General features: G+C 36.2%; 1 protein-coding gene across 1 annotated transcript; it reads left to right on the top strand.

Moving 5' to 3' along the window:
• The first annotated feature begins 13,292 nt into the window (after window positions 1-13,292).
• Window positions 13,293-14,243, top strand: LOC138075859 (olfactory receptor 4C46-like). Its single transcript, XM_068967920.1, is given in 1 exon segment — window positions 13,293-14,243. A coding segment is annotated over 1 exon segment (951 nt).
• The last annotated feature ends 2,611 nt before the right edge of the window (window positions 14,244-16,854 follow it).

The raw sequence follows: 16,854 nt of genomic DNA, 5'->3' as shown, positions 1-16,854 counted from the left end.
GCAACAAAATTGAAAGCCCAGAGATAAATTCACACACATATGGACACCTTATCTTTGACAAAGGAGGCAAGAATATACAATGGAGTAAAGACAATCTCTTTAACAAGTGGTGCTGGGAAAACTGGTCAACCACCTGTAAAAGAATGAAACTAGATCACTTTCTAACACCACACACAAAAATAAATTCAAAATGGATTAAAGATCTAAATGTAAGACCAGAAACTATAAAACTCCTAGAGGAGAACACAGGCAAAACACTCTCCGACATAAATCACAGCAGGATCCTCTATGATCCACCTCCCAGAATACTGGAAATAAAAGCAAAAATAAACAAATGGGATCTAATTAAAATTAAAAGCTTCTGCACAGCAAAGGAAAATATAAGCAAGGTGAAAAGACAGCCTTCTGAATGGGAGAAAATGATAGCAAATAAAGCAACTGACAAACAGTTAATCTCAAAAATATACAAGCAACTTATGCAGGTCAATTCCAGAAAAATAAACGACCCAATCAAAAAATGGGCCAAAGAACTAAATAGACATCGCTCCAAAGAAGACATACGGATGGCTAACAAATACATGAAAAGATGCTCAACATCACTCATTACCAGAGAAATGCAAATTAAAACCACAATGAGGTACCACTTCACACCAGTCAGAATGTCTGTGATCCAAAAATCTGCAAGCAATAAATGCTGGAGAGGGTGTGGAGAAAAGGAACCCTCCTACACTGTTGGTGGGAATGCAAACTAGTACAGCCACTTTGGAGAACAGTGTGGTGATTCCTTAAAAAATTGCAAATAGAACTACCTTATGACACAGCAATCCCACTGCTGGGCATGCACACCGAGGAAACCAGAATTGAAAGAGACACATGTACCTCAATGTTCATTGCAGCACTGTTTATAATAGTCAGGACATGGAAACAACCTAGATGTCCATCAGCAGATGAATGGATAAGAAAGCAGTGGTACATATACACAATGGAGTATTACTCAGCTGTTAAAAAGAATACACTTGAATCAATTCTGATGAGATGGATGAAACTGGAGCCGATTATACAGAGTGAAGTAAGCCAGAAAGAAAAACACCAATACAGTATACTAACACATATATATGGAATTTAGAAAGATGGCAATGACGACCCTGTATGCAAGACAGCACAAAAGACACAGATGTGTATAATGGACATTTGGGCTGTGAGGTAGAGGGAGAGGGTGGGATGATTTGGGAGAATGGCATTGAAACATGTATACTATCATGTAAGAATCGAATCACCAGTCTATGTCCGACACAGGATACAGGATGTTTGGGGTTGGTGCACGGCTTGACCCAGAGAGATGTTATGGGGTGGGAGGTGGGAGGGAAGTTCATGTTTTGGAATGCATGTACACCCTTGGTGGATTCATGTCAATGTATGGCAAAACCAATACAGTATTGTAAAGTAAAATAAAGTAAAAATAAAAATTTTAAAAAAAAAGAAAATGAAAACACAACACACCAAAACCTGTGGGACACTTTAAAATCAGTACTAAGAGGAAAGTTCATAGCAATACAGGCTTACCTCAAGAAACAAGAAAAAAGTCAAATAAATAACCTAACTCTACACCTAAAACAACTAGAAAAGAAAGAAATGGAGAACCCCAGAGTTAGTAGAAGGAAAGAAATCTTTAAAAATTAGGGCAAAAATAAATGCAAACCAAACAAAAGAGACCATAGCAAAAATCAACGAAGCCAAAAGCTGGTTCTTTGAAAGGATAAATAAAATTGACAAACCATCAACCAGACTCATCAAGAATCAAAGGGAGAAAAGTCAAATCAATAAAATTAGAAATGAAAATGGAGAGATCACAACAGACCACACAGAAATACAAAGGATCATAAAAGACTACTATCAGCAATTATATGCCAATAAAATGGGCAACGTGGAAGAAATGGACAAATTCTTAGAAAAGTACTACTTTCCAAAACTGAACCAGGAAGAAATAGAAAATCTTAACAGACCCATCACAAGCACAGAAATTGAAACTGTAATCAGAAATCTTCCAGCAAACAAAAACCCAGGTCCAGATGGCCTCACAGCGGAATTCTACTAAAAATTTAGAGAGGAGCTAACACCTATCCTACTCAAACTCTTGCAGAAAATTGCAGAGGAAGGGAAACTTCCAAACTCATTCTACGAGGCCAACATCACCCTAATACCAAAACCTGACAAAGATGCCACAAAAAAAGAAAACTACAGGCTAATATCACTGTCGAACATAGACGCAAAAATCCTTAACAAAATCCTAGCAATCAGAATCCAACAACACATTTAAAAGATCATACACCTTGACCAAGTGGGCTTTATCCCAGGGATGCAAGGACACTTCAATATACACAAATCAATCAATGTAATTCACCACATTAACAAATTGAAAAATAAAAGCCATATGATTATCTCAATAGATGCATAGAAGGCCTTTGACAAAATTCAACATCCATTTATGATAAAAACTCTTCAGAAAGCAGGAATAGAAGGAACATACCTCAATATAATAAAAGATATATATGACAAACCCACCACAAATATTATCCTCAATGGTGAAAAACTGAAAGCATTTCCCATAAAGTTAGGAACAAGACAAGGGTGTCCACCTTCACCGCTACTATTCAACATAGTTCTGGAAGTTTTGGCCACAGCAATCAGAGCAGAAAAAGAATTAGAAGGAATCCAAATTGGAAAAGAAGAAGCAAAACTCTCACTGTTTACAGATGACATGATCCTCTACATAGAAAACCCTAAAGACTCCACCTGAAAATTACTAGAGCTAATCAATGAATATAGTAAAGTTGCAGGATATAAAATCAACACACAGAAATCTCTTGCATTCCTATACACTAATAATGAGAAAGTAGAAAAAGAAATTAAGGAAACAATTCCATTCACCATTGCAACGAAAAGAATAAAATACTTAGGAATATATCTACCTAAAGAAACTAAAGACCTATATATAGAAAACTATAAAATACTGATGAAGAAATCAAAGAGGACACTAATAGATGGAGAAATATACTATGTTCATGGATCAGAAGAATCAATATAGTGAAAAATAGTATACTACCCAAAGCAATCTACAAATTCAATGCAATCCCTATCAAGCTACCAGTGACATTTTTCACAGAACTAGAACAAATAATTTCAAGATTTGTATGGAAATACAAGACACCTCGAATAGCCAAATCAATCTTGAGAAAGAAGAAAGGAACTGAAGAAATCAACTTGCCTGACTTCAGGCTCTTCCTCAAAGCCACAGTCATCAAGACAGTATGGTACTGGCACAAAGACAGAAATGTAGATCAATGGAACAAAATTGAAAGCCCAGAGATAAATTCACACACATATGGACACCTTATCTTTGACAAAGGAGGCAAGAATATACAATGGAGTAAAGACAATCTCTTTAACAAGTGGTGCTGGGAAAACTGGTCAACCACTTGTAAAAGAGTGAAACTAGATCACTTTCTAACACCACACACAAAAATAAATTCAAAATGGATTAAAGATCTAAATGTAAGACCAGAAACTATAAAACTCCTAGAGGAGAACACAGGCAAAACACTCTCCGACATAAATCACAGCAGGATCCTCTATGATCCACCTCCCAGAGTTCTGGAAATAAAAGCAAAAATAAACAAATGGGATCTAATTAAAATTAAAACCTTTTGCACAGCAAAGGAAAATATACACAAGGTGAAAAGACAGCCTTCTGAATGGGAGAAAATAATAGCAAATAAAGCAACTGACAAACAGTTAATCTCAAAAATATACAAGCAACTTATGCAGCTCAATTCCAGAAAAATAAACGACCCAATCAAAAAAGGGTCCAAAGAGCTAAATAGATCTCTCCAAAGAAAACATAAGGATGGCTAACAAATAAATGAAAAGATGCTCAACATCACTCATTACCAGAGAAATGCAAATTAAAACCACGATGAGGTACCATTTCACACCAGTCAGAATGTCTGTGATCCAAAAATCTGCAAGCAATAAATGCTGGAGAGGGTGTGGAGAAAAGGAACCCTCCTACACTGTTGGTGGGAATGCAAACTAGTACAGCCACTTTGGAGAACAGTGTGGTGATTCCTTAAAAAATTGCAAATAGAACTACCTTATGACCCAGCAATCCCACTGCTGGGCATGCACACCGAGGAAACCAGAATTGAAAGAGACACATGTACCACAATGTTCATCTCAGCACTGTTTATAATAGCCAGGACACGGAAACAACCTAGATGTCCATCAGCAGATGAATGGATAAGAAAGCTGTGGTACATATACACAATGGAGTGTTACTCAGCTGTTAAAAAGAATACATTTGAATCAGTTCTGATGAGATGGATGAAACTGGAGCCGATTATACAGAGTGAAGTAAGCCAGAAAGAAAAACACCAATACAGTATACTAACACATATATATGGAATTTAGAAAGATGGCAATGACGACCCTGTATGCAAGACAGCAAAAAAGACACAGATGTGTATAACGGACTTTTGGACTGTGAGGGAGAGGGAGAGGGTAGGATGATTTGGGAGAATGGCATTGAAACATGTATAATATCATGTAAGAATCGAATCGCCAATCTATGTCTGATGCAGGATACAGCATGCTTGGGGCTGGTACACAGTGATGACCCAGAGAGATGTTATGGGGAGGGAGGTGGGAAGGGGGTTCATTTTTGAGAACGCATGTACACCCATGGTGGCTTCATGTCAATGTATGGCAAAACCAATACAGTATAATAAAGTAAAATAAAGTTAAAAAAAATCTGCAAGCAATAAATGCTGGAGAGGGTGTAGAGAAATGGGAACCCTCTTGCACTGTTGGTGGGAATGCAAACTAGTACAGCCACTATGGAGAACAGTGTGGAGATTCCTTCAAAAATTGCATATAGAACTGCCTTTTGACCCAACAATCCCACTGCTGGGCATACACAAAGAGGGAACAAGAATTGAAAGAGACACATGTACCCCAATGTTCATCGCAGCACTGTTTATAATAGCCAGGACATGGAAACAACCTAGATGTCCATCAGCGGATGAATGGATAAGAAAGCTGTAGTACATATACACAATGGAGTATTACTCAGCCATTGAAAAGAATACATTTGAATCAATTCTAATGTGATGGATGAAACTGGAGCTGATTATACAGAGTGAAGCAAGCCAGAAAGAGAAACACCAATACGGTATACTAACACATATATTTGGAGTTTAGAAAGATGGCAATGATGACCCTGTATGCGAGACAGCAAAAGAGTCACAGATGTGTAGAGCAGACTTTTGGACTGTGAGGGAGAGGGAGAGGGTGGGATGATTTGGGAGAATGGCATTGAAACATGTATACTACATGTAAGAAACGAATTGCCAGTCTATGTCCAATGCAGGATACAGGATGCTTGGGGCTGGTGCACGGAGGTGACCCAGAGAAATCTTATGGGGTGGGAGGTGGGAGGGGGGTTCATGTTTGGGAACGCATGTACACCCTTGGTGGATTCATGTCAATGTATGGCAAAACCAAAACAGTATTGTAAAGTAAAATAAAGTAAAAATTAAAATTAAAATATATATACATAAAGAAATCTTCCAGCAAACAAAAGCCCAGGTCCAGACGGCTGCACAGCTGAATTCACCAAAAATTTAGAGTGGAGCTAACATCAATCCTACACAAACTTTTCCAGAAAATTGCAGAGGAAGGTAAACTTCCAAACTCATTCTATGAGAACAACATCACCCTAATACCAAAGCCTGACAAAAATGTCACAAAAAAGAAAAAGATAGGACAATATCACTGATGAATATAAACTCAAAAATCCTTAACAAAATTCTAGCAATCAGAATCCAACAACACATTTAAAAGATCATACACCATGACCAAGTGGGCTTTATCCCAGGGATGCAAGGATTCTTCAATATCCACAAATCGATCAATGTAATTCACCACATTAACAAATTGAAAAATAAAAGCCATATGATTATTTCCATAGATGCAGAGAAGGCCTTTGACAAAATTCAACATCCGTTTATGATAAAAACTCTCCAGAAAGCAGGAATAGAATAAATATACCTCAACATAACAAAAGCTATCTATGACAAACCCACAGCAAACATTATCCTCTTTGGTGAAAAAATGAAAGCATTTCCCCTAAAGCCAGGAACAAGTCAAGGGTGCCTACTTTCACCACTACTACTCAACATAGTTCTGGAAGTTTTGGCCACAGCAATCAGAGCAGAAAAAGAAATAAAAGGAATCCAAATTGGAAAAGAGGAAGTAAAACACTCATTGTTTGCAGATGACATGATCCTCTACATAGAAAACCCTAAAGACTCCACCAGAAAATTATTATAGCTAATCAGTGAATATAGTAAAGTTGCAGGATATAAAATCAACACACAAAACTCCCTTGCATCCCTATACACTAATAATGAGAAAAGAGAAAGAGAAATTAAGGAAATAATTCCACTTGCCATTGCAATGCAAAGAATAAAATACTTAGGAATATATCTATCTAAAGAAACTAAAGATCTATATATAGAAAACTATAAACACTGGTGAAAGAAATCAAAGCAGACATGGAGAAATATACCATGTTCATAGATCAGAAATATCAATATAGTGAAAATGAGTATACCCAAAGCAATCTATATTTTCAATGCAATCCCTATAAAGCTACCAATGGTATTTTTCACAGAGCTAGAACAAATAATTTCACAATTTTTATGGAAATACAAATAACCTCGAATAGCCAAATCAATCTTGAGAAAGAAGAATGGAACTGAAGGAATCAACCTGCCTGACTTCAGGCTCTACTACAAAGCCACAGTCATCAAGACAGTATGGTACTTGCACAAAGACAGAACTATAAATCAGTGGAACAAAATAGAAAGCCCAGAAATTAAATCCACGCATCTATGAACACCTTATCTTTGACAAGTTGGCAAGAATATACAATGGAGTAAAGACAATGCCTTTTACAAGTGGTGCTGGGAAAACTGGTCAACCACTTGTAAAAGAATGAAACTAGAACACTTTCTAACACCATACAGAAAAAATAAACTCAAAATGGATTAAAGATCTAAATGTAAGACCAGAACCTATAAAACTCCTAGAGGAGAACATAGGCAAAACACTCTCTGACATAAATCACAGCAAGATCCTCTATGACCCACCTCCCAGAATATTGGAAATAAAAGCAAAATATCACAAATGGGACCTAATTAAAATCAAAACTTCTGCATAACAAGGAAACTATAAGCGAGGTGAAAAGACAGCCTTCAGAATAGGAGAAAATAATAGCAAATGAAGCAACTGACAAACAACTAATCTCAAAAATATACAAGCAACTCCTGCAGCTCAATTCCAGAAAAATAAATGACCCAATAAAAAAATGGGCCAAAGAACTAAACAGACCTTTCTCCAAACAGACATTTCACCCACATGAAAAGATGCTCAACATCACTCATTATCAGGGAAATGCAAATGAAGACCACAATGAGGTACCATTTCACACCAGTCAGAATGTCTGTGATCCAAAAGTCTACAAGCAATAAATCCTGGAGAGGCTATGGAGAAAAGAGAACACTCTTACACTGTTGGTGGAAATGAAAACTAATACAGCCACTATGGAAAAGAGTGTGGAGATTCCTTAAAAAACTGGAAATAGAACTGCCTTATAATGGACAGGGAGGCCTGACATGCTGCAATTCATGAGGTCTCAAAGAGTTGGACACAACTGAGCAGCTGAACTGAACTGAACTGAACTGAACTGATGACACAGCAATCCCACTACTGGGCATACACACCAAGTAAACCAGAATTTAAAGAGACACATGTACACAATGTTCACCACAGCACTATTTATTATAGCCAGGACATGGAAGCAACCTAGATATCCATCAGCAGATGAATGGATAAGAAAGCTGTGATACATATACACAATGGAGTATTACTCAGCCATTAAAAAGAATCAGTTCTAATGAGGTGGATGAAACTGGAGCCGATTATACAGAGTGAAGTAAGCCAGAAAGGAAAACACCAATACAGTATACTAATGCATATATATGGAATTTAGAAAGATGGTAGTGATCAGCGAGACACTGTATGCAAGACAACAAAAGAAACACAGATGTATAGAACAGTCTGTTGGTCTCTGTGGGAGAGGGAGAGGGTGGGATGATTTGGGAGAATGGCATTGAAACATGTATCATATCATATATGAAATGAATCGCCAGTCCAGGTTTGATGCATGATACAGGATGCTTGGGGCTGGTGCATTGGCATGACCCAGAGGGATGGTAGACGTTAGGCTGCAAGGGTCACAGTCAGAGCTACAGGGCAAGCATGGACAGTCATCGCGTGCTCTAGGCACGCATGGGTGCTGGGCAGACAGAGTGGAGTCAGACTGAAACCTACTCTGGAGAATAACAAATTGGACCAACACACAGAGTCGACAAGTGTTAAAGAAGTGCATCAGTATGTAAAGAAGTGCGTTTAGCCAGATGTCACCAGGCAATGCCACATAATCGAGCCTGCCGGGTGAAGAACTTTGAACATTTGGTTACTGCTTCCTGTGGTTATAACTTGAGACGAAAACATATTACAGGAAGCATGTTTTTAAAAATAAGTCCTTCAGTCACAGAATATGAAGTGTTCTATTATAGTGTTATTCAAGGAAGATAATTAGAAATTCTGTATATAATATAATCATCAGTCTATGTATCAACATAAGCAAAGTTGTACATAAACGATTGAAAAAAATAAACTAAAACATCAACTAAGGATAAAAAGTAAGTCCTTCAGTCTGACTTAATTGGACACTATTTACCAATGTTTTGTTCAGTACATACTCAAATCAGATTTTTTAAAAAGCATTAATTATGTCAGATTAGAAATGGCAGGAGAAATAGAATTGACTTTGAAATCTAGGAAAATATTCTCCATTTTTTCCATTCACTTTTCTTAAGAGTTAATGAAATGACTTTAAAAGCATTTTTTAACCCTATGATGAGTATCAAGTATAGAATATCCTCATGTATTTAGCAAAATAATTAAAAATAATGTTGATATATGTCTTTTTTCCTTATGAAAAAATGTTGACATTTTAAACAAACAGAAAGCTGTAAGACAAGTGCTTACCTATTCAAAAGACCAAACTGTTTCCAAATGCTATTGAATAATTTACATAAAAGTATGTATTGTAAGTAAAAGTTAACATTGTTTTTATTAACTTAGTTACTATATTCGTTTAATCTAATTTAGTGAAGATATACTGTCACTGTTTATTCATTGTTTATGTTGAAATACATCTGACTTCATAAGACCCATTATTGTATTATCAGTATGTGCTTATAAAATATTACATCACTGTTTTTATGTTATTTTTAAAAATGTGTATACCTCTATTAATAAACCTGAAGGTTTGCTTGAAAAAAAATAAAAAATAAAAAAAATGTAAATAAATAAAATAACGCCCACAGAATGGGAGAAAATATTTGCAAATAACACAGCTAACAAAGGATTAGATTTCCAGATTTACAAATACCTCATGCAGCTCAATTTAAAAAAAAAAGCAGATCTAAATAGACATTCATCAATATAAACAGATGCCAGGAGGCACATGACAAGATGCACACATTGCTAAGTATTATAGAAACGCAGATTAAAATTACAATGAGACATCAACTCACAGCTGTCAGATGACCATCATCAAACAATCTACAACCAGTAAATACTGGAAACGGTGTGGAGAAAAAATAATGCTCCAGCACTGTGGAAGAGAATGTAAATTGATACAACCAGTATGGAGAACAATATGGATTTTTGTTAAATGAAACTAAAAATAAAGCTACCATATGATCTAGCAATCCTACTCCTGGATATATATCTGGAGAAAACATGGTTCATAAGGATACATGCACTCCAGTGTTCATTGCAGTGCTGTTTACAATAGCCAATACAAAGAAGCAATTAATCGTCCATCAATAGATGAATGGATAAGGAAGATATAGTACACATATATGGAAGTTTTCTCTCTGACATGATCTCACAGGGTAACTACATCACAGATATTACTCTGATGGAATTACACCATCCTTGTTATTTATACAACAGCCAGCCTACTTAGAAAGCCAGGTTCAGATAGAGAATGGACACTCACATATTCTGGCTTTAAGTGCAGGGATTCCAATTCCCCACTCAAAATGAGTGTTTCCCAACCATGTCTCTAGAGAATGCCTGTTTCTAAGACAAAATCCTTCCATCAAAGCAGATAATTAGTTCCTGGGAGAGAAAGTTGCAGCTATAAACCAGGTCCTAGAACCTACATGGCAAACTTGATAAATAGCCACACATGCAATTGAAAATGTCTTTTCTTGTTTATATTTTCCAGAGAAATATTTGTCAATAGTGGAAAGACCCATTTGAATACATTTCCACCACACATTCTGCCTCCTAGCTTTTGGATCAGATCATTCATGGAAGATCATTTTACCTTGGTATTTTAAGTGAATTTATTCTAAATTCAAGTCCCAGATTTTCTGTGAAACCATTATCAGTCTTTAGGCTAGAAGAAAAGATTTAAACCTATCCAAAGACTTACTTATCTTCTATCGACTTGATATTGAATTATCTGAATAGCCTCTTTCTGAGTGTGTCATATCATTCCTATTGAAAGTTTCTTATCCAAAGAGGAGGTCAATTTAAAAACGGAATTAGTTTTGAATACCTTCAAATATCATTAATATCATCTAAGATCAGAAGGTAAGTTTTTCAATAGTTCTGTTAGTAAATTAGAAAAGGTTGTTATTTTCCATATATAGTAATTGTTATGTTTTAATACTTTTCAAATAAAATAGTAAAACCTTTTACATTCACCACCTTTCTTCAAAAGATATTTGGTAAATTTCATAAACCTAATTTGACAGAAGAAAATACTAGTCTCACAGAGATTAAGAAATTTGTTAAGATCCTTTTCTCTAACACCAGATATACTTATTTTGTCATTGGACTTTAAATAATTAAGACTATTCATGAGTATGAAAATAAAACAAATGAATTTCACACACAAAAATATATAAATGTAAATATTAGATGATATGAATCATCACTTGTTTAGTTCAAACATGCATATGAAGAACTTCCTGGGAGCAAATGCTGAATATAATTTGGATCTCTGTGACTTCTTTAAAAGTAAAATTGGAGATGATTCTTCCTCAGTCTATCGTATGGTCAAATGTTTAGATGTATCATTGCCAAAAATATCAATTCCTCCTAATCCTGAGTGCATAAATAGCCATACAAGTGAGGAAGGTCCTCTGTGTGTCCAAACAGTGTGGTGCTTGCATTCATAGGTCTCTTCAAACAGTTTTCATAGCCTGGGAGGTGAGGTGGATTATACTTCTCACTTGATACTGAAAATCAGAAGTCTAAGATGCTAAGAAATGCACCTCAGATTAACAAGTAGCAAGTGGGAAAAGGCAAGATTCTAATCTGGGCCTTCTGATTCCCAAACCAATATGCTCTCCCAATGGGACTGTCAGTTTCAAAGTCATTTGCAACATTTTGCAGAAGAGTGTGGGTTCATGCTTTATAGGGAAATTTTCGATGAAAGAAATATGGGTAGGGAAGAGAACAAGATAAAACTGACCTTTGATGAAAGCAATACCATATAGTTATTAGCATTGGGGATTTCAGTAAATTATACTGTGTGTGTACGTCTCTGATCCTTGTATAGGTTGATTAAATTTATATATAAAACTGTCTCTGAAGTAAGATAAAGATAAATATGATTTTATTGGTTCCATTTTTAAAAGTTTACTAATTTAGCATTGTTTATTGTAATGATTTTATAGGTTATGGTTTAAGAATTTGAAACAAAATTTAAACTAATCTTAACTCTGCCCTTTGTAGCTGCCTGAGTTTACATAGAATTCTTAACTTCTCTAAGCTTCTACTTCCTAATGTGTAAAATAAGTGTAAAAATGATAGTAGTAAGCACACGTTTTTAGTGAAGCTAAAATAATGGAATATCTTCAGTTCAGTTCAGTTCAGTTTCTCAGTCATGTCTGACTCTTTGCGACTTCATGGACTGCAGCACGCCAGGCCTCCCTGTCCATCATCAACTTCAGGAGTGTACTCAAACTCATGTCCATTGAGTCGCTGATGCCATCCAATCATCTCATCCTCTGTCATCCCTTTCTCCTCTAGCCTTCAATCTTTCCCAGCGTCAGGGTCTTTTCAAATGAGTCAGCTCTTCACAACAGGTGGCCAAAGTATTGGATGGCCTCTTATAGCACAGTAAATGTTCAGCAACTTTTAACTAATATTATTTTACTACTATATTTTTACTATTATATACTAATTTTCGTTCTCATCTGCTATATGAAAGAAATATACATAGACTGTAATCATGCTGTGCATATAGCAATTGATCATTAAAGTGTATTTATCAGCAATTGATCATTAAAGTGTGTTTAATGTTATTGGATTTAGGAAACATGTTTATTTTATTGGGCTTCCCCAGTGGCCCAGCTAGTAAAGAATCCGCCTGCGATGTGGGAGACCTGGTTTTGATCCCTGGGTTGGTAAGATGCCCTAGATGAGGGAATGGCTACCCACTCTAGTATTCTGGCACAGTAGCTTCTTTACCTTTTTATTACTTTCCCAAAGCTCTGTTACACTTTATGTGAACTATTATAGTCTGATACTAATGTTTTTCTGTCTTCCCTCCCCTTACTAAACCTTATCCCACTTCATACAAGTCAGAAAAAGATCATCTTTGAAATTAAATCCAACACACCCTCTCTCTCACGTCCCTCTTCATCCTTACTCTCATATTTTCATTTAACTTACATGGTTTCTCATGTCCTAAGAATAAAGGGAAAACCCCTGGGTTTTGCATTTGTAGCCTTTACATTCATATTCTACCTTTCATCTCAGGTTTGGCTGTTAATGTATGTGAGATCTATTGATTCATATTGGGCTTGGATCATCTCACATGAGTATATGTGCACAGAAATTCTCCCGCCTGTGTGTTCAGAGTCCCTCATGTCTCTAACTCTAAGCATTCTCTCTCCCCAGGGGAGGATGCAAGTTACCTTTAACAAATCAGAAACATTTTTCCTATGTCAAGAAAAGAATTCAAAAATTCAGAACTCTATAGAACCTGGACATTTATTTTTTTATTACATGGAGAGCCTTAGTGAACTCAAGGTTGAGGTGCTGAAAAGTAACTTTTTTTTTTTTCAGGTAACATAATGAACCACCATACAAAATAAATGGAGAATAGGAACAACGTGACAGAGTTTGTTCTCTTGGGGCTCACACAGGATCCAAAATTGCAGAAGATCATATTTGTTGTGTTTTTGGTCGTCTACATCACTTCTGTGGTAGGAAATTTGTTCATCATGGTCATCATTATAGTCAGTCCATTACTGGGTTCTCCCATGTACTTTTTTCTGGCTTATCTCTCCCTTATTGATGCTTGCTACTCCTCTTTGAATACCCCTAAACTGATCTTCGATTCCCTCCGTGAAAGGAAGACCATCCTCTTCAATGGATGCATGACCCAAATCTTTGGGGAACATTTCTTCGGAAGTGCTGAGGCCATCCTGCTCACTGTAATGGCCTATGACCGCTATGTGGCCATCTGCAAGCCCTTGCACTACACAAGTATCATGAACTGGAGGGTGTGTTGGCTGCTAATTGGAGTGGCATGGGTGGGAGGCTTTCTTCATGGAATCATACAAATCTTTTTCATCTTCAGATTACCCTTCTGTGGCCCTAATGTCATAGACCACTTTTTGTGTGATCTGAACCCTTTGCTAAATCTTGCCTGCACTGATACTCACACTCTAGGATTATTTGTTGCTGCCAACAGTGGTTTCATCTGTCTTATAAACTTCATCCTCTTGATGGGCTCCTATGTGGTCATTCTGCGCTCCCTAAGGAACCACAGTTTGGAGGCAAGGTGCAAGGCTCTCTCCACTTGTGTCTCCCACATCACAGTTGTCACCATGCTTCTTGTGCCCTGCATTTTTGTATATCTGAGACCTCCAGTTTCTTTACCAATTGATAAAGCAGTGGCTGTATTCTACACTATGATAACTCCCATGTTAAATCCTTTCATCTATACCTTGAGAAATGCCCAGATGAAAAATGCCATTAGGAATTTGTGTAATAGAAAAGCTATTTCAGGTGATAAATAAGAGGTACACGGAGACCAGCATTGATTTTCCTGGTGCAAAGTTCAGAAGGACATTGTTGATGCTTTCAGCAAAGAACTTTGAGATAAAGGGGGGGGGGAATAGCCACTACAAATCATAGATTCCACAATGGGCAGAAGAAATGATGCATGAAATGTGAGACAACCTGGCAGGAGACTACTTTTTCATGTTTGGAACATTCTGCCAAGTTAAGACTTAGTTTTTCTAGCTTTATCTATCTATATGCCTTAATAAATTCATTCTAATAAAACAAAAAATAAATACACTGATATTGAGCAGCAATATCCATAAGTATCCAAATAAGTAGGCATTGCAATTATCCTCATGTTATAGGTGATTAAACAAATAGAATGGAAAAATTCCAAACCAGAAATATTGAAGAACCATATTTTTAGCTGCTGTCTCAGATCATGTTCTTAACTACAGAAATATGCCATCAGACAATAATACAAAGGTAACATTAAATCATTTCTGACTCTTTGGGACCCCATGGACTACAGGACCCCAGACTCCTCTGTCCTCCACTCTCTCTTAGAGTTTGCTCAGACTCATGTCTGTTGAGTTGGTGATGCTATTTTATGATCTCATCTGCCTCCCCTTCTCCTTTTGTCTTCATTCTTTTGAAGCATGAGGATCTTTTCCAATGAGTCAGCTCTTTGTACCAAGTGGCCAAAATATTGGAGCTTCAGCTTCAGCATTATTCCTTCTGATGAAGAGTCAGGGCTGATTTACTTGAGGAAAGACTGGTTGGATCTCCTTGCTGTCCTAGGCACTCTGAAGAGTCTTCTACAGCACCACAGTTTGAAAGCATCAATTCTTCAGTGCTCAGACTTCTCTATAGTCAAAATCTCACATGGACACATGACTATTGGAAAATCATAATGATACTACTTACCATTTATTGAGACCAGGACTGTGCTGAAATTGTTTATATGGTGTGTGCTAAGTCACTTTAGTCATGTTCATCTCTTTGTGACCCTGTGGACTGTAGCCCACCGGGATCCTTTGTCCATATATATATATGTGTGTATATATGGTATGTGGTATGTAACACTGTGGTACATAACTCCCCTCTAGGTCATCACAGAGCACTGAGCTGAGCTCTCTGTGCTGTACAGCAGCTTTCCTCTAACTATTTTACACATGATATTTTCAATGCTATTCTCTAAGTTCATCCAGACGCTCTTTCCTCTACTGTGCCCACAAATCAATTCTCAACATCTGCACCTCTAGTCCTACCTTACACATAGGTTCATCTTTGCCTTTTTTCTAGATTCCATATACATGCATTAATATATGATAAGCAATGGAACATTTAAACTTTAAGGGGAATTTAAGGAATGTTGTACAATATTCCAAATTTTCTTATTGCATTAAGAATCACTTTGTATTGCTCATGTTACAATCTTATCCTGATAACCCATCAAAAAGAGTGAAGATTCAAGTAAAAGATTGATCTAATATCGGACAGGAATTTCTATTTATTAAACAAATTAAGTCATACTCTGTAAAACATTTACCTACTTGCTAATAATATTATCTTCAAGGCACAATGTCTGATTTATGATAAATGTTAAATAAATAAATGTAAGTATAAGGGAAGATGAATAAATTCAATAAAATATTGGGCAAAATGTAGTATTGCAGACTAGGAAATTTTTTCTACCATTACCTGTTTCAGACTCAGAGAAGTAATCAAATATATGTCTCTTGAAAACTAAGATTTGGTTTCATTCCTGTGTAAACTAGGAATAAGGAATAAATTGAAAATAAATTCAATATCTTTTGAACACATACTTTACCTTGATAGTCTACCAGTCCTAAGCATGATATCATCATTCTGTTTTCCCCTATATTTCTCTGTCAATATTTTTTCAATATTTATTATTTTATATTGATTATTTCATATTGATTGGCTTTTATATTTTGATATAAAAATCAAAAAAATATTTTCTGCATTTCCTTTTGGGTAAAATTTCATTATAAAAATGTATTTTTTTTGTTTTGTTTTTAATTTGTAACCCCATTACAAAAAAAAAAAAAAAACCGAGCATAAGTATATTCCATTCATTTCATTCACCCTACATTCATTAAACAACACATATTTTTCAGCCCAAGGAATGTATCAGATAGTGACAGCTGCTGGGGCTTCAACAGTGAATAAAGAAAAACCTGAATGATGTCTTCACAGACCTTAATTCATAGACTCCCAGAAGAGAGCAAAAAATTACAACACAGTACTATAAATAGTAAGGTAATTGAAACAAGGGTACTTACTCTGAAAGCAATTTTTAGGGACACAGAACAAAGACCTGGGGTTCAGAAAACACTCCAAGGTGAAAAGACATCAGAAATGGGACTCAAAGAGTCAGAGTCATGAATAGACAGCAGATGGAGCAAGAATGTTTTAGAAGAGGAAATATGTAACAAAGTCCAGAAGGTAAAGTGTGTACACAGACTCCTCATAAATGTCACATAGCTGTGGTTACTAAACTTCTGATTCAACAACTATTCATTGAACATGCACTGCACTTCAGGAAGCATGCTAGACACTTAGCTTCTAAAGGGTAAATGGCAAGATAGGGAGCTGATG

Source organism: Capricornis sumatraensis, chromosome 3, assembly GCF_032405125.1.
Source record: "Capricornis sumatraensis isolate serow.1 chromosome 3, serow.2, whole genome shotgun sequence".
NCBI lineage: Eukaryota > Metazoa > Chordata > Mammalia > Artiodactyla > Bovidae > Capricornis > Capricornis sumatraensis.
The sequence above is the reverse complement of the archived record's forward strand: the minus strand, read 5'-3'. Positions and strand labels throughout refer to the sequence as shown.